This window comes from Mandrillus leucophaeus, unplaced genomic scaffold, assembly GCF_000951045.1.
Source record: "Mandrillus leucophaeus isolate KB7577 unplaced genomic scaffold, Mleu.le_1.0 Scaffold26, whole genome shotgun sequence".
NCBI lineage: Eukaryota > Metazoa > Chordata > Mammalia > Primates > Cercopithecidae > Mandrillus > Mandrillus leucophaeus.
Genome location: NW_012102698.1, coordinates 3,812,315 through 3,831,198, shown reverse-complemented (window position 1 = coordinate 3,831,198; position 18,884 = coordinate 3,812,315). Strand labels below are relative to the sequence as shown.

The 18,884-nt window shown below is 58.2% G+C and overlaps 1 protein-coding gene across 1 annotated transcript in view; it reads left to right on the top strand.

Annotated features, from left to right (window-relative positions):
- Window positions 1–18,884, top strand: part of WNT7B (wingless-type MMTV integration site family, member 7B) — a 68,651-nt gene that overhangs the window by 27,744 nt on the left and 22,023 nt on the right. The window contains exon 2 of the mRNA XM_011984038.1: window positions 11,498–11,724. Within this exon, the coding sequence (XP_011839428.1) occupies window positions 11,498–11,724 (227 nt within the window). The remainder of the gene's footprint in view (window positions 1–11,497; window positions 11,725–18,884) is intronic.

Genomic DNA, 18,884 nt, shown 5'->3' with positions numbered 1-18,884 from the left:
AGCTCCCTTTGCCTCCTCTAAGGATGCACTGTCCCAGCCCCCACCCACACTGCTTTCTTCTGGCTATTGTCTCTCAGCCTCAGTTTCCTCATCTGTAAGGTCAGACTGGCAAGGACCAGCCAGGGGAACCAGACTGGGGAGAGGGTGGGAAAGGGTGGGAAGCGGTTCCAGGGCCCCACACACCATGAACCCTGCTTGGAAAGGGGAGCGCTTTGGGCCTGTCCCTTCCCCACAGGTGTAAGGCCCCTTCCAGGCCTCACCTGCCACTTGCCAAAGGAGGGCTGATTGTCCCTTGCTCTCAGATGAGAAAACTGGGACTCAGAACAGCCTTGGGGTGGCTGGGAAAACCCCTGACCCAAGCCCCCCGACCCCCATCCCACGGAGCGGGGCCCTCCTCCAGGAAGGACGGGGCACCAGCTGTTGAGCCCAGACCTGTCCTATTCATTCTCTCTGGCTCCTTCCCACCGGCACGGCCAGCTCTGGGCTGCGATGCATCCCCTCCAGCTTCCTCTGAGGGCAGCGCTGGAGCTGCTGTGGGGTCCAGGCATTACGGGGCAGGTGCAGGTGGAGCTGTGTTCTGGGTGAGTGGGGGTGTCTGACCAGTCTGCAGCCTGTGGTTCATGGGGTCTGCTGAATGACCCCAGACCTGGCCCACATTCTTATCCCCATTTGACAGGCGGGAACACTGAGGCCACCACCAGCCCCTGCCCCATACTCAGCCCCAAGGAACCCTGCTGGGCTCCAAAGGCATAGACGAGCCCCTATATGGATGGAAAGTTCCGGGCCAACCCTCTGCCCACCTGAGGAAGAGGCTGGCGAGGACTCGGCCCTGGGTGGGCACGGGGGCCAGGCGCTGTCCTCCCGGGTATCTGCTGAGTTACTTCCTGGATGGGTGGATCCAGGCCCGCCTCCCTGGCTGATCACAGATAATTGGAGCATTCTTCAAATATTTTTGCCAGAAGATGCCTGAGAAGGAAGAATTACAAAGCGCCCCGGGCCAGGAGCGTGGGCTGCAGGAGCCCGGGGCAGCCCAGCAGCCAGGGCCAGGGGCCGGGAGGGAGGCCGGAGATCAGGCCCAGGCTCAGCCGGCCTGTCCCTGCCACCCAGAGAGCTGGGGGGGGGGCTGCCCATGCTCCCTCAGCTGGGGGGGTGGGGTGGCTCATGCCCATGTTGAGCTTAGGGCCTGGCCAGGTGCTGGGCAATGCTGGGGACCCCTGCCCTGGGGAGTCTGCCGCTGACACAGTGGCTTTAGGACAGCCTGAGAGGTCAAGCATAGAGTCTGGGCGCTCCCAGAGGGGGCTGGTGGGTGGGAATGACTCCCCAAGGAGGGGTCTCTGCAGTGGAGAGCTCAGCAGGTCAGGGGCCAGCATGCTAGGAAGGAGTGTGGGCAAGAGTGAGGACTGAGGGGGCAGGCCTGGGGCCACCTGGCCAAAGTGGCCAAGGAGGAGCAGCCTGGGCTGGGGCCGGGAGGTGGCTCAGGCAGGCCCTAAGGCCACGATTCTGCTGGTGTCAGGGTGGGGCGTGGACCCATGCCAGGGGTAGGATGGTGGGTGCCCTGGGGGCAGAGCAGGGCGTGCTGGGGAAAGGCTTTCTGACTTCTGTGAGCTGTTTGAAAGAGGTGCATGTTATCTGCGGGGGAGGGCAGGCGGCCCCAGGGTTCTGCTTCTGGCTCCTGTGGCTCTGGGGGTCTGGGATGCTGAGTCCCGGGCAGGCTCCAGCTGGGTTCCAGGAAGAAGTCAGATCTCGTGTCTCCCCGACGGAGCGCTGCCCCGTCCTTCCCGGGGATGCTTTCAGTGGCGGGGTGGGGGCTGCTTCCACCCTGAAACTGGGTGGGATGGGCAGCACTAGGACTGCTTGGGTGCCGTGCTGGGAGCTGGTGTCCAGTCCAGAGCGAGGTGGGAGAGCAGGGGTCCAGCCAGGCTGCTGTGGGGCCATTTGCGTCCCCCCACCTCCATTGGCAAAATGGAGCTGGGCTGTGGTTTGTGGGGTTGGTTTTTGGGAATTTGGAGGAGAAATGGGATACTGAGGTGGAGGTGCCTGGCTCCCAGGCCTCCTCAGGACATGAGCCCACATCTGTGTCATAGCATAGCCGATTTCTCCCAGGCCTCATCACCAGAAAGACACAGCTTGTCCTGTTGCTGGCGGGGAGCTGTGCCCTCTCGAGGGGTACTTTGGGTGGTTTCACCCCCATACTCCTCACCACCCCATCCCCCAGTTTTAAACGCTGGGCCCTGACATGGACTGTGGGCATTTTCTCAACCCTATGTGAAGTGGGGGTACAAGCTGGTTTCAACTGACCTGTAACACAGTCTGAGTGACAAGGGGACGCCCCACGGCAGCCTTGCTGCCCACCCAGCCTGCAGCCCCAGCCCCTGCCTGCACAGGCAGGGCCCGCTGTCGGGGAAGAGTGTCTCCTGCAAGTGTCTATCAGCCACTCGTCACCCACCATTCATTCACTCATTCTGCGGTGACAGCTGAGGCTCTGCCACGCCTGGCCTTGCACCAGGCCCAGCATATCGTGGGGAGTAAGACAGGGTTCTGCCATCCTGGACCCAGCTACGGGGGCTCAGACCTGTTTGGGGAGGGCCCATGACTCAGTCTGGAGCCTGAGAGAATACTTGCAGCTTGGTGCATGTCGGGGGGCTTCCTTCTCCCAGAGCTCCTCAGGGAAGGCCCAACCCCACACAGACTGCCCCCAGATGCAGCCTCCTGCCCCTAGAGACTTGCATGGGAGGGTGGCTCTCCAGGAGGACAAGTGACCACACTCTGCCCATCCTGCCCCCGCTGTCTTTGAGGGTCAGGGATGGGGTATGTCCCAGGGGAAGGGTTGATGACAGGGCACTGGGACGGGAGGGGTGGGTTCCAGCCCTGCTCGCTCCCAGCCTTCCTCAGCTACCAGGAAGGCTGCTGAACCTTTCTGGACCTCCGATTCCTGTTCTGAGGGAAGAGTAATCATGATTATTGTCACCATTCTAGCCCTTGGCCCCCCGAACTTTGAAATAGCAGCCCTGAGGGGACTCTGAGGCCAGTCAGGCACGCAGTGGGTGTTCACTCTGCCTCAACCACTGAAAACCCTGACAGCATGCGGGATTTAGGTTAGACGCCCACCTGCTGGGGGAGGCGTGGAAGCAGGGGTTACTCCTGAACACAGCAGGGGTGTCTGCTGGGGGAGGCGTGGAAGCAGGGGTTACTCCTGAACACAGCAGGGGTGTCTGCTGGGGGAGGCGTGGAAGCGGGGGTTACTCCTGAACACAGCAGGGGCGTCAGGGAGAGGACAGCGTGGCTCTAATTCCGGGCACAGGTGAGATGCTGCCCACCCCCTGCCACCTGGGCTCAGGGTACCCAAGAGTGAGATGATAGGTTACCCCAAAGCTCCTGAGAATGTTGGAGGAGGGAGCCCCCAGGCTGGGCCTTGGCAGAGATGGCGCCGCCCAAATGAGGGTCTTGGCCAGAGGGGCCACGTCCCACAACCCTGTTCCTCCCCATCGCTGCTGATGGCCCTGCTCCTTTGGGAGGAAGGATGGTCGCTATGTGGCAGCTCTGTCCACTGCCTGAGTGCCAGGCTGGGCATAGGCAGAGCAGGAGAGCACTCCACCAAGGGCTATGAGCCCCCACAACTCCCTGGGGTCTCCTGCACTTAACCTTCTCACTGCCTGGGAGCTGCTGCGGTGGGCTGTTGCCCGCATTCAGGGTCCACAGAGGCTGAGGGCCTGGTGGGGACAGGCTGGCTGATGGGCACAGGCTGAGGCAGAGGAGCCCTGGCAGGGTATTCTGGCTCAGCCCAGCTCTGCCTTAGGTCGGTGGCTGGCCCAGCCCAGTGGCCCCATGGAGCACGTGTGCAGGAAAGGCTAGCACCCGCAAGGCGGGCCAGGCACACACCAAGCACACGGTACACGGGCATGATTTTTAATGTTGGCATTTGAATTTTGAAGTGTGTTTTCTGGGTTTTTTTGGTTTGTTTTTTTGAGATGGAGTCTTGCTGCCTCACGCAGGCTGGAGTGCAGTGGCGTGATCTCGGTTCACTGCAACTTCCGCCTCCTGGTTCAAGCAATTTCCTTCTTCAGCCTCCCAAGTAGCTGGGATCACAGGCGTGTGCCACCATGCCCGGCTAATCCTTGTATTTTTAGTAGAGATAGGGTTTCACCATGTTGGCCAGGCCAGTCTCAAACTCCTGACCCTAGGTGATCCACTCGCCTCGGCCTCCCAAAGTGCTGGGATTACAGGTGTGAACCACTGTGCCCGGCCTGTTTTCTGTATTTTAATTATTGTAAGAAGCCTGCAGTTTCCATTCCTGCTTTGTTATTGCCCTATTTCAATAAAGTCACATACTGTAATACTTTCCTTTTATGCTGAGATATAATTTACGTAAAATGCGGAAATCTCTAGTGCACACCTTGATGCATTTTTACATATGCGTGCACTCATGCAACCACCACCCAGCTGGGGACAAAGAACATTCTGGTATATCGGCAGGCTCCCTCTGCTCACTCCCAGTTGGTGCCACCCACCCAAGGGTAACTATTCTGACTTCTCTCTCCAAGATGAGGTGGGCTTGTTCTGGGTATTTTTTTTTTGAGATGGAGTCTCACTCTGTCACCAGGCTGGAGTGTAGTGGTGCGAACTTGGCTCACTGCAACCTCCAACTCCCTGGTTCAAGCGATTCTCCTGCCTCAGCTTCCTGAGTAGCTGGGATTACAGCCTCACGCCACCACACCCAGCTAATTTTTGTATTTTTAGTAGAGATGGGATTTCACCATGTTGGCCAGGATGGTCTCGATCTCCTGCCTTCGTGATCCACCCACCTCAGCCTCCCAAAGTGCTGGGATTACAGGCGTGAGCCATGGCGCCCGGCCGGAGATTCTTAGAAGTGGTGGAATCCACACATCCTCTTTCCTGGCTTCTTTCACGCACCGTGATGTCTGTGAGGCCCATCTGTGTTGACGCGGGTCGGCAGTTTCTTCGCCGTGTAGTCACGCTGCATGAATGGACCACACTTAATTTATCCATCCTCCTGTTGACAGACGCCTGGGTTGTTCCCCATTTATGCGATAGACCCATGTGCATATCCTTGGGTGATCACAAGCACAGGTTTGTCCTGGGTACAGGAGAGAGATTGCTGGGCCACAGGGAAGGGCTGATCTGGGCATGGACCCACTGGTGGTAGGTGCAGTGGCTGATGTGGATACCCAGTGGCTTCACAGTTTCTGGTCTCGGGCTTGGGGCCCCATAGACGCTGGTCCCTGATCTCCAGGGGGAGGCTAGATCCTGGGGGTCAGACATTGTGTGTCCAGTGAATGAGTCAGTAATGAACTTTGCAGTCTCAAGCTTCAAGGGTTAATGATGAGGGCTCTCACTGCAGACCAGCGGCCCGTGCTGTGGACGTCACAGGATGGGCCCTCCCAGCGGCCCTGAGATGGATATGGGCTGTTATCACTCCCATTTTACAGAGGAGAAAACTGAGGCACAGTTAAGAAACTTGCCTGAGTCTCACAGCTAGGAATTTGCAGACTCAGGCGCCCCAGGGTTGTGGGGCTGGCCTGGCACCTGGCTCACACTGCCGCCGAGGACTCGCCTTCTGTCCAATTCTGCTCTCATCTGTCACCTGGCAGTGGTTGAAGCGGCTGGAGTGTCCTTACCTTCCCCTCACCCCCACTGCAGCCACCTCCTCCTGAAGGCAGCCCCACTCCCTTGGGGAGACTCTGCCAAAGAGCAAGGTCGTCCCGCTACCCGGCGGCAGCCCCTCCTTGTACACGGGGCTGGCTCAAAACCTGCACCGGGATGCATCTCAGGAAGCTCCTGAGCCTCTGCTGGCCCCTGGCCTGAGACTGCAGGGCCTTGTCCACAGTCCCTGGGGAATGAGGAGGAGGCTTCTCGTCTGCAGGGCTAAACTCTTCTCCCATAAGCGCCTTCCTTGCAGCAGGCTGGCCCAGGCTGGGGTAAGGAAACTTTCCCAACTTGCAACCTGCCCATCCCACCTGGCATCTCGCCTGTGTCCCGAGGCCCCATTCAGTGCAGGGGGATGAGCCGGGGGCAGAATTTTTCCATGGAAAAGGTCAGGGACTGAAACATGAACGCCCCCGCTCCCAGCATCTCTGCACTCACAGCCACTCAGAGCCTCCCTGGCCAACCTTCCCTGGGCACCCAGGAGAGCAGCCGAGGACGAGGGAGCCACCCCTGAGAGTTTTCACACTTGGAGTGAAGCTGGGTCTGCTCCACAGGGTTTGCTGAGGGTGCCCATGGCCAGCCCAGGCTCCCCAGTGCCCCCATGCTCCTCAGTGATCCTGTGCTTCCCAGTGCCCCCACGCTCCCCAGTGCCCCCACGCTCCCCAGTGACCCCACACTCCCCAGTGGCCCCAGGCTTCCCAGTGCCCCCATGCTCCTCAGTGCCCCCATGCTCCTCAGTGCCCCCACGCTCCCCAGTGGCCCTGGGGAGAGCACGCTACCCGCGTGGCTCTCTGGCCTCCTCTAAATCGCTGGCTATTTAGTTGGTAGATATTTTTCCCCCACTTCCCACGCCAACCATTCTCTAAGGAGGGCCAGTCCCAGTCACCCCTCTCCCCAACCCCTCCCCTCCAGGTGGAAGGAATGGCATGGGCCAGGTCTGGGGTGTGGCAGGGCCAGGCCAGCTCCGGGAGGGCAGGGGTCAGACTGGACAGTGCCCGGGGCAGCAGTGGGAGGGCAGGGATGGCAGCTGCATGGGAGCCACCTGTGCACCTGGAGTGAATTGCTGTACGGCCTGAAGGATTTTAAGCAAAGGAAGAACTCAAGCTGTTTTGAGAGTGAAAAGCCGACCCAGTGCCTGCTCCAGGCCACATTCCAGCGTATGTCCCACACTTACTACGTGGCACTCCTTCTTCTACCTGAGTTCTGGACTCAGAGACTGGGCTCCAAGCCTGGCTGTGCAGCCCCAGGCAGGTCCCCTAGCCTCTCTGAGCTCCAGTCTGCACACCTGCAAAATGAGGATGGCACCACTCACCTAGCAAGGTGAGGATTAAGTGATACACCGGTGAGATCTGAGGTCCCAACGGCCCAGAGTCGACCCTCAGAATGGGAGCACCTGGTATTGTTAGTGGAAACACAGACACCCCCACTTAGTAAGGGGGACAATTTTGAAATTATTTCTGAATTATCAACCACATCTAATTATTTATACTCCTGGCAAAATACAGTGCAGGAGCCTGTATTCTATTCCCCGATGCCTTTACTTCCCCTTTCACCTGTGCACGGGCACACAGGGGGCTACTGGGGGCTCTAGTCCCCCCGCTCCATCAGCCCCACACACCCCGGGTAAGTGTGCAGGGCAGCAAGCAGGGCGTCGGCTGGGTGGGCCTCTCACTTCCCCTTCAATTGGGACCTAATCTTCACTGGGGTGCAGAAGTCGTGTGTAAAGATAGAGTTTTTAAAATCGTGGTTAAAATACGTAAAATAAAATTTACCACTTTAACCATTTTTAAATGAACAATTCAGTGGCATTTAGTCCATTCACAATGTGGTGCAATCACTACCCCCAGTTCCAGAACTTTCCATCACCCCAGATGGAAATTCCATACTCCTTAGGCAGCCACTCCCCATTCCCCGTTTCTCCACCCAGCCCTGGCAATCACCTTTCTACTTTCTGTCTCGATGGATTTGCCTATTCTGGACATTTCATATCCCTGGAACCACACAGTATGTGGTTTTGGGGTCTTGCTTCCTTTATGTAGCATTGTATTGTTGAGGTTCCTCCACACTGTGGCATAACCCAGTGCTTCGCTTGTTTTTATGGCCACATAATGTTCCACTGTATAGATAGATCACATTTGATTTATCCACTCAGCTGTTGACAGGCATTTGAATTTGTTTCCACTGTTTGGCTATTGTGAGTAGTGCTACTGTGATAATTTGTGTACAAGCTTTAGTCTAAACACCTGTCTTCAGTTCATTTGAATATATACCAAGGGGTGGAATCACTGGGTAACTCCAGGTTGAACTTATTAAGGAACTGCCAAACCATTCTCTATAGTGGCGATACCATTGCATGCTCCTATCGCCAGTGTATGAGGGTTTCAATTTCTCCACATCCTTGGCAACACTTGTTTCCTTCTTTCTTTCTCTTTCTTTCTTTCTTTCTTTCTTTCTTTCTTTCTTTCTTTCTTTCTTTCTTTCTTTCTTTCTTTCTTTCTTTCTTTCTTTCTTATCATAGTCATCCTAGTGGGTGTGAGGTGGCATCTCATTTTGGTTTTGGTTTGCACTTCCCCAGTGATTACCGAGGCTGAGCATCTTCTCCAGCTTGTTGGCCATGTGTATATCTTCTTTGGAGAAATGTCTACAAGCGCTTTGCTCACTGTCACACTGGGTTATTTGTCTTTTTGTTGTTGAGTTGTAGGAGTTCTTTCAGATGTGGTTCTTAAGTACTGACTTGTTCATGTATTCATTTATCTATACCACAAACACTCGAGAGATGGCTACACCTGGCAGCCCTGAGACCTGACGGAGCAGACTTGGCACTGTCCTGGAGGGGCCCACCGTCTGGTGGGGAAGCCGGGCACGGACACGGTGACTGTGAGACTGGAGAATGGGCTCTATACCTGCAAAACCAGCGCCCACTGTGCTCCCCCTCAGTGCCAGGGAATAAGGAGCTTGAGCACAGTGGGGCTTTCACTTGGGCCCTGAAAGGGAAATGGAATATGTCAGACAGGAAAAACAGAGAAGGAGCAGCACCCAGGGGAGGGACCAGCAGACACAGCTGGGAGGCGGGGTCACCCGAGGCCAGACCCCAAGAGGCCTCTAGTTCCAGGCACAGGAGCTTGGATAGTCCCCTGGGCAATGGGGACCTAGGGACGGGCTTTGAGCAGAGGATTGACATGGTCAGATCTGGGTGCTGGCAGGGCCGGTGGTAGACAGCTGCCTGGAGGTGGGAGGCCAGGGCTTTGGCCATCGCAATGATCCATTGCTGCCCCAGGGTCCACACTAAGTCCTATCAGGGTCCCCCCAGCAAGGGTATCTACTGCAGATAATGGGGGTTTCTCAGCCCTGAGGCTGCGGGGAGAATTTGGGACTGGAGAGTGTCCCTCAGGCCAGGACTGAGGCGGGCTCTGTCCCCCGGCAAGCAGGGTGCCCGGCAGGGTTCCCATCCATCTCATTTCCCCAGCTCGGTTTTCCGAGGATCTACAATTACTTTGGGCTGAATTCCCCGGATTCCAGCCCGCTCCCCGCCCCACCCATCCAGATGCTCTTCCTCCATGCCAGCCTGGGGCTTTTCTGCCCATTGTGCCCGTAGGAGACCCAGGAAGGTCTTGGCCAGATTAGTGGGCGGGCTGGGCGGGCCTCGGGGATTGAGTGTCGCCCTGGCGGCCCGGCTGCAGCACGTGCTGTGGGCTCAGGCCACACGGGGACTTTCCAGCTGGCTGTGGGTGCTCGACTGCCCTGGAAAATCACTGACTTGTTTCCCTCAAGAAAAGGGCGGGCGGGCAGTAGGTAGAAGGGTCCCCAGCACACTAGGAGCCCAGGGCCATGGGCATCAGCTTCGGGGGCTCCTGGCGGTCCCCTCAACTCCCACATCTTTCCCCCTCATTAAACAGGCCCGATCTGTTGTTTTGAAGCCAAGCACTGTGCTGAAACCCGCTGTTGCCTGCAGGTCTGCCTGAATCCAGCCGCCCCACTCCTTCCAGCTTACTGCCCCTTCCATGGGTGCTTAAAGCCAGATGACTGGGGCAGCCGCTGTGGAAGGCGGTCTGGCAAGTCCTCAGAAAGCGAAGGGACCACCTGACCCAGCAACTCCTAGGTCCGTGCCCCAGAGACTGAAAACAGAGGCTCAAACACAAACCTTACCCGCACGTTCATGGCGGCATTACTCACAGTAGTCCAAAGATGGAAACAGCCCAAATGTCCACCAGCCATGAATAGATACACAAAATGTGGTCTATCCATACAATGGAATGTCATCAGCCTTACAAAGGTATGAAGCACTGACCTGTGACCACGCAAATGACCCTTGAAAACATGACGCTAAGTGAAAGAAGTCAGACAGCAAAGGTCACGTGATGAATGAGTCCATCCATAGGAAACGTTCAGAATGGGCAGATCCATGGGAACAGAAAGCAGACTGGTGGTTGCCGGGGTTGGGGAGGGGAGGACGGGGAGTGACCGATGGGTGTGGTTTCCTTTTGGGGTGGTGGAAATATCTGGGAACCTGACGGTGCTGGAGGTTGCACAACATTGAATGTATTAGATGCCACAGAACTGTACACTTCAAAGTGGTTCATTTTATATTATGGGAATTTCACCTCATTAAAAAGCACACAAGGCCAGGTGCGGTGGCTCACACCTGTAATCCCAGCACTTTGGGAGCCCGAGGCAGGTGGATCACCTGAGGTCAGGAGTTCGAGACCAGCCTGGCCAACATGGTGACATCCCGTCTCTACGAAAAATACAAAAATTAGCCTGGTGTGGTGGTGGGCCCCTGTAGTACAGCTACTCGGGAGGCTAAGGCAAAAGGATGGCTTGAACGCGGAATGTGGAGGTTGCAATGAGTTGAGATCATACCACTGCATTCCAGCCTGGGCAACAGAGTAAGATTCCGAAACTCTGTCTCAAAACAAACAAACAAACAACGACAATCCCTCTTATAACACTTGAAGTAGAGTGAGTGGGACCTGTAGGTTCCTGTCTAGGGCTTCAGGTCGTGAGAGTTGCTAGGAGATTAGTGACAAAGGACCCCTGGGGGACCCCTGCGAAGCTGCAGTATTGCAATAAGGCCCCTGCTGAGCCCAGTACACAGTAAGTGCTCAATTTGCTGCAGGCCTAATTTCTTCCTCTGCATGCACCCAGTCACCCCAACAGGAGAGAAAACAGCCACAGCCACCATTCCCGGTGCAGCCTTTCTCCCTGTGGTCGTCTGAGCCTGGGGATGGGTGGTTTATACCCCCATTTCATGGGTGTGGAAACTGAGGCTCAGACAGGGAGTGCCTTCTCAAAGGTACACACAGGTCAGAGCTGGAGTCAGTACTGGGTGGGCTTGGCTGCTGTTCTGCTCAGCAGCCCACCTGGCCCAGGTGCCACGGAGGGGCCATCAGGGAATTTATAAATGAGGGGGAAGCCCCGTTGGTCGGGGAGTTGGGGTCTGCCGCTTGGAGACAGCTGCAGACAGTCCCAAGTTGGCGGCTGCCACATCCCAAGCATGATCCTGTCTAATCTGAAGGGGCTGTGTATCTGATTCAGCGGCCTGGAGAGCTGTAGGACTTGCGGTTACGTGATTCTTGTATTCTGAGGCTCAGAGGCCTGGGTGTATGTGGCTGGGGTTGTGCGTGTGAGTTGGGGTGACACGTGTGGTCACCTGGGGTCATGCGTGTGAGTTGATGGGAAATGGCCCCTCTGATGGCAGGGATCTGCTTGTGCCCTGGTGGGCAGAGCTAGTGCAGGGCTTGCGACTGAGAGGCCGAGTGGGGGAAAGGTGGTGGGGGTGAGGAGGGGCGCTGGCCGCCGCTGTCTCACAGCCTCTGTCTCCTCCCCTCTGCAGAGCACTGTCATCAGTGGTGGCCCTGGGAGCCAACATCATCTGCAACAAGATTCCTGGCCTAGCCCCGCGGCAGCGTGCCATCTGCCAGAGCCGGCCCGATGCCATCATTGTGATCGGGGAGGGGGCGCAGATGGGCATCAACGAGTGCCAGTACCAGTTCCGCTTTGGACGCTGGAACTGCTCTGCCCTCGGCGAGAAGACTGTCTTTGGGCAAGAGCTCCGAGTAGGTAAGGGCGCCTCTGGGCTCAAGGGGCCCAGCCATCGTGGCCGGGGCAGTGGTCCAGGCCACCCACTGAAGGCCAGCCCAGGCCACTGTTCCGCACACGCCTCCCGGGGGGTCGATTTCTTTGCCTTCCTGTGAGCCCTTCTGCGTGCCTGGCCTGGCCCTAGGGGGCACTGCCGCGTCTGAGGCCTCGATGGGAGCCAGGCTGTGTGCAGATGAGGGTCCTTGCTCAGGGCTGGAGGACATTGTCGTGACGTGGCCGTGGGCCCATAGGCTGGCTGCGTGGCGGTGCTGGCGGTGCCGTGCAGTGGTTGGGACGCACTGTGATGCTGCCTAGCAGCTGTGCAGAGGAAGGCACATTGCCTCTTCTGGCAGCACCTCCATTCCTGTTATCTGGAGAGTAGCGAATGGTAATGCTTACTGCAGGGGGTAGCTGGGGCACAGGAAGTGCTGCGTGAATGCCGTGGATTCTGAGAGTGGAGGGGCTTCCAGGTAGAGGGAGCCGAGTGAACTGCGCAGGATGCTCCAGCATGACACATGGAGCACGGAGAATCCGATGGCCGGAGGGCAGGGCGGGTGGGCGGATGTGCGGAGTGGGTGGGCCTCTGGTTTGATGGACACCAAGAGATCACCGAAACCTGCCAGGTGGGCTGGCAAGATCCCTGCCGACTGTGCACAGCCCCTGAGGCCACAATCCCTCCCTGTCCTCACAGCCTTGGGGATAAGGCTTCATCATACCCATTTTACAGATAAGGAGACTGAGGCCCAGAGAGAGGCTTTAAAAAGTGACTTTTGGACTGGACCTGGTGGCTCATGCCTGTAATCCCAGCACTTTGGGAGGCCGAAGTGGGTGGATCACCTGAGGTCAAGAGATTGAGACCATCCTGGCCAATGTGGTGAAACCCCATCTCTACTAAAAATACAAAAATTAGCCAGACATGGTGGCATATGACTGTAATCCCAGCTACTTGGGAGGCTGAGGCAGGAGAATTGCTTGAACCCGGGAGGCGGAGGGAGGTGGCAGTGAGCCGAGATCGCACCATTGCACTCCAGTCTGGGTGAAAGAGCAAGACTCTGTCTCAGAAAGAAAAAGGAAAAGTGATCTTTGGAGCCTGACCTGGGTTTGAATCCAGCTGTGTGACCTTGAGCACGTCACTCGGGGCTGCTCAGGGCCTCAACTTCCCCACGGGTGACGTGAGCTCCAAGCCAGTAGGCCCTTGTGTGGGTCCCTGTGGCTCTCCCAGGTGCTCAATAAATTGCTGTTCTGTGTATGAGAGTGGGGCTAGTGATGTGCCCTGCCCTCCAGGCTGTGGCGAGAGGCAGAGGAGGGGGGATAACTCAGGCACAGTGCCAGGCTTGCAGGGATGCCCAGCCCATGGGCATAACATGTCCTTCTGATCCTGGAGCTGAGCAGAGCCGCAGCTGCCGGGACACAGGCCAGAGCTAGGTTCTGCAGGGCTTGGAACGCTGGTGTGGGGCTGGGGGTGGCGCAGGGGAAAAGCCCCTGGGGGCCCCTTTGTGGTGAGCAGCCTGTGGGTGGCGCCTGGCACAGTGAGGAGGGTGGCACCGCCCGCTCCCTGGGGCCCCACCACCCAAGTGCAGTTCCCTCCTTCCAGGTGCCAGCTGTGGCAGGCAGGGCTGCCCATCCACCCCAGTGGGGAGGGTGTCGGCACGAGTACTCACTCATGCTAGGGCCCATCTGCCTGCCTGGCCCCTCAGCGCTGAGCTGGCGGGCTCGGAGGCAGCTGTGGGTGCCCTGGCCTCCTGGCCGAGCCCCCGGGGAGTTGTGGCAGAGCTGAGCGTGGATCAGGTGTCCCGCGCCGCTCCTGCTAATCCTCGCTGCCTCACCGCGCCAGGAGAGGGGCAGACGTGGAAATCGCCCTGCTGCTCGACAGAGGGCTGGGAGCTGGAACTTTATTTGGGACCATGAGACATGGGGTGAGGGACATGTGGGCCGCCCTGGGCATCTCTGTGGGATCCCTGAGCTCGCCTGGGAATCAGGCTGTGTGGCCATGCGGCTGTGTGTGCTGTCCTGTTCCTCGACCCTGGAAGTGCTGCATCCCGTCACAGTCTCTTCTGCTGGGGAACTCACCTAAGACACCCCCCTTGCTTTCCTAAGCGTTTCAGAAGCAAACTTTTTGGCAGAGCTGTCCACACCCACCATCCTCATTTCACACCCTTGAGCGGGGGCCCCCACTGCTCTCGGTCTGGACTTCTCGTGGCCTTCCTGGTATCAACTGTTCCCCCTTCTTCCCTGGCTTCTGGGCCCTGGCTTGTAGCCTGGACTTCTCCGCCCAGTCCCAGCTGGGAAGTGCCGGCTCTTCCAGGTGCCCCTTGGCCCCCTTGCCCTGCTCTGCCCTGTCAACTGCAGGCTCACTCCTGCCCACGGCTTCCGTTCTCCGCGACCCATGCGAACATCTGGCCCCACACACTCAGCACCCTGTTACTTAAATCTCCTGTCCCCAGCTTCCCCCAGGCCATTTGTCTCAGCAGAAAGCTGGTATCATTTCCCCCTACACCTCAGGGCTCTGCCCCATGGCCACAGCACGGTCTGCTTTTCTGGCCCTCCTCTGGCAGCTGTCACTGCCTCCTGTCCACACCAGCCCTAGTTGTTGAGTTAAGCAGAAGCCCTTCCTCCAAAACCTGCAGTAGCTCCCTATGGCCTCAGGATAAAGTGAACTTCTTAGCCTGGAATCTGAGTAGCTGCCTCCCATGTTCACCCTGGTTCCCCACATCCCTTCTGAAAACCAGAGCTTCAGGCATATCTGGCTCCTCTCTCCTCCCCAAGCACGCCAGGCCCTGTTCCCCTTCCAGGGCTCAGCTGCGGGAAGTCATGAGCAGGAAGAGAGGCCGACCAGGGAGGCTAGCCATGTCCGAGGCTAGCTGGGTGCCCTGGCATGGGTTGGGAGCTGGGCCATCGGTTGGCAGGCTGCCGGGACACTTGTGGGAACAGCCACTCAAGCAGTGCCAATTAATGATTGGCCCTGAGAAGGGGCTTGGCCTGTGTGGGTGGGACAGCCCCTTTCAGGCCTTGACCTCAGGCTGTGCCTAAATCTTGAGGGCTGAAAGGGTACCCCTTAAAAGGGCAAATCAACCCCCTGTGCAAAGTTCCAATCCCTTTTCCATCACCCGGTGTGGGTGCTTGTATGCCTCTGGGGATGGAGCGCTCCCTTCTCCCCATTAGACAGGTGTTTCTTCTAATGACCCTGTGCCGGCGTTGCCCTGGGCCCCTGGGTTCCAGTTGCTCTGCTCCCCTCAGAGGGTCAAGGCTCACACTAGGCCCCCCTCCACTGCTGTGGTTCCCCTCATGCCTGGAGGCCTCCTGAGCCCATCCCAGGCCTATTCCCCATGCGTCGAGAGAGGCTTGTCTCTTGTCTCTTCTGTTGACTAGAAATGAGCTTAGAGGTGACTGTCCCCAGCTGAGCAGTCTTCTGCCATGGTCGGGGGAGGAGAATAAAGGGGCGGCGTGAGCATCAGGAGAACCTCGTATCCCAGGAAAGTCTGTTGGAAACCTGGGACCCCCCAGCAAGGCAGGGAGTTTCAAACAGGCACTATCATCACATCAGGGTTGTCAGCAAGGGCTTCCCGGAGGAGGTGACCCAGGCCAGCCTGGAGGTGAGTGCAGGGAAGGGGGCGCCAGGTGGATGGAACAGCATCTGCTGAGGCTCCAGGGCCAGAAAGCCGAAAGCACTTTTCCAGGAATGACAGGAGCTTCCAGGGCCAACAGCAGAGGCTGGAGGGTGAGGGCAGGGCTGGAGCACCAGTGAAGCTCTGGAGGGCCCAGAAGGCATAGGAGATTCTGAGCAGGGGAGGGCCTTCCCTCTGCGGGCCGCTTCCTTCCAACCACGGCGCCGCCCCCACGCCCCCGGAGCCTGGAGTCCCCCAGGACCACAGGCCTGGGCCTGGGGCAGCGGCTGAGTGCTCTCGGGCCCCCTAGCCCCACCCTTGAGCTGCCAGGGAATGCGGAGTCCTGCCCATCATGTGCTGGCTTCAGACATGACCAGGCATAGGGACTGCCCCTAATCCATGCTCACGTGAGCGGCCGGGGACACCACCACAGCTGTCGCCTGCTCCTGTTTGCTTTGGGGGCGAGCTCTGCATGGGGAGTGTCTTCCTGGGCTACACACAGCGGGGGCTCAGCAAGGGCTGTCAGCTGCTGGACAGACTGAGGGGCCAAGAGACCCATCTCGGGGTATTTGAGAGGCCAGGGGTCGTGGGGTGAAAGGGTGACTTCCAGGCCAGGTGCATCTACTGCCCTGCAGGGCTTTGCAGGCCAGGCCCAGTGACCCCCAGCAGGGACGAGGTCTCGAGGGCTGGACTCTTCACCTGTTCACTCTGATGGCCCCAGGCCACCTCTGGCAGGGAAGCGTTCATAATATGGTATGGGCCAACTGAAATGTGCTGTAAGTGTAAGATACACATGGATTTTTGAAGACTCAAACCCCAAAAGCAAATACAGTATCTCTTGAATAACTCTTCTACTGATTACATATTGAGATGGTAAGATTTTGGATATAATCGCTAAATAAAATATACTATCAAAATTAAGTTCACCAGCCAGTCACGGTGGCTCACACCTGTAATTCCAGCACTTTGGGAGGCTGAGGTGGGTGGATCACTTGAGGTCAGGAGTTTGAGACCAGCCTGAGCAACATGGTGAAACCCCATCTCTACTAAAAACACAAAATTAGCTGAGTGTGGTGGCGCATGCCTGTAATCCCAGGTACTCGGGAGGCTGAGGCAGGAGAATCACTTGAACCTCGGAGGAGATTTCAGTGAGCCAAGATCATGCCACTGCACTCCAGCCTGGGCAACAAGAGTGAAACTCCATCTCAAAAAAAGAAAAAAAAAGTAAGTTCACCAAAATTATTTTCACTTTTCTTAATGTGGCTACTAGAAAATTTCAGCTGACACCTGCAGCTTGCCTGAGACTTCCATTGAGTGGTGCTGCACCCAGAGGGGACAGGAGGGAGTGGCCCCAAGTCATCTTGTGAGAGATAGACGGGACATTTGAACTGGATCTGACTGTCACTCCCGGGACATTGTCCTCCAGCGTGGTGTGGGGCAGTCTGAGGGCAGAGGGTCACTGAGCAGCCGTTTTTGGAGGAGAGTCAGCTTGAGGGCAGGAGGGCAGCCCCCTTTATCAGGCCTGGTTGTTCTTCAGCCTGCATTCATTGAGTGCCTGCTGTATGCCAGGCCAGGGCTTGCACCTGGGACACAATGGGTGAGCACAGGCCAATGGGGCCAGGCCGGGAGGCAATGCTCGCTGGGCCCAGTCTCATGCTGGCCGCACCTTGGTGGTCTGCAGGCCTCAGGCTGACAACCCCGGTCACTCCCACCTCCACCCTCATACCGGGGGGCCCAGCCCAAGGCAGCTCAGCGGACGTTTCTGAGGCTCAGGGGCCGGGCAGCCAGGACTGTAGGGACAACTGGGGCCTTGACGATCAGGGTCAGAAAGAGTTTCCCGGAGGCGAGGCTGCCCGAGCCCACTCCTGGCTCGGGGTGGGATGAGGCCGGGGCTGCCCCACCCCAGGAAGGCAGCTCACAGGCACCTGGGAGGATAGAGCCCGAGGGGCTGTGGCAGTGGTGGGGCTGTGGCCTTTCCTGGGGGTGGCATGGAGGCCCTGTGAGCTGGGTGGTGGCTGGTCCTCCGGTCCCAATCCTTCCACACGGCCCCTCCAAGGCCACCTGGAACTCATCCAAGTTGGGAATTTTCCATCCTCCCGGGCAGGGCCCTGACAGACAGGACAAGAGTGGAGTGGGGATGGGGTCTGGCTGTGGAGAGGCCACTGCCAAGGACACAGGCCCTACCTGCCCGGGTCCCGCTGTGTGACCCTGGGTGCAGCCCGGTGACCTGGGGGCCTTGGTGCCCTACCTGCCTCAGGAGGGGCCGAGGCGGGGGCTGGGACTCTGCCAGGATTTGGGGTCTCTGCTTAGAATAAGGACATGGAGGTCCCCACAGAGCTTCCCACATGAGTTCCATGGGCAAAGCCTCCAGAGCCCCGGGCCACTGAAGCAGGACGCAGACCCCAGGGTGGGTAGGGCCCCTCCCTCAGCTTCATAGGGGCACAGCAGCCTGGCCCTCAGTCATCACTCAGCCCAACTCCTGCCACCTTTTTAGGAGGGTCATTTCTTTCATGACTGTAGCCCCCGCCTGGGCTGGGCCCTGTCACATGACCACCTCAGGTCCTGTCGTCCACACGTCACAGATGGGGAGACTGAGGCTCACAAGGAGACCGTGTGACTCACCCAAGGCCACGTGGCCCCCAAGGGCCAGAGAAGCCCGCAGGCTCTCAGGGAACCACCCGCCAGGATCCAGGTGCTGAGAGGCCCTGGGGCAGCCCCGAGGAGGAAGGGGTCTCTGTGCCACGTCACACAGGCGGTTGCTGGCTTTGCCAGAGCGCTCCCGAGGGCAGGCCACCTGGGCTGGATGCAGGAGGGGCCTCCTGGGCGTCCCCAGCACCTCAGGGCTGGGGAAAAGCTCCCGGAAGGCCAGGTCCTTCCCACTCGGAGCCTGCTGTCCCCACCTGGGGGGCTGCCGCTTGGCGTGTGAGGGCCTCCGCTGGGTCGGAACAAAGGCCTCAGGCGCATGGGCGCCAGCGTGTTTGGTCCTGGCATGACTTTTTCCAATGATCTGTTTATGACAACGGCAGGGAAGAGCTTAGTGTGGAGACGCTGACTCAGCCCGAGCCCGGGCGGGGGCCGGGCGGGGCTGGAGAGAGACAGAGGGACAGAGAGGGACAGAGAGGGACAGAGGGACCCAGAGGGAGAGGGAGAAACAGAGAGGGAAGGACAGAGACGTGTGGAGAGACATACAGCAGTACACCTGGCACACACACACGTACACACATAAACACATGCACACACATGCACACACGTGCACATTGCACACACGCACACACACACACATGCACACATACATGCACACACATGCAGCACCCACTCAGACTGCACCCAGGCCAGGACCATCGGGCCTAGGGTCCAGGCCTGCTCAGAGATGGGTAATATGAATAAAAGCGGCCCACACGCATCCGGCACTTTTATGTTCCTACCCGTCCTGAGCCCTCCACTGCCTCACCTCTCCCACGTGGGACCCCACAAGGTGTGTGCTGCTATCACCTTCGTTTAAGGTGCAGAATTAGGAGCAGGGTGTGAGGCAGCCTG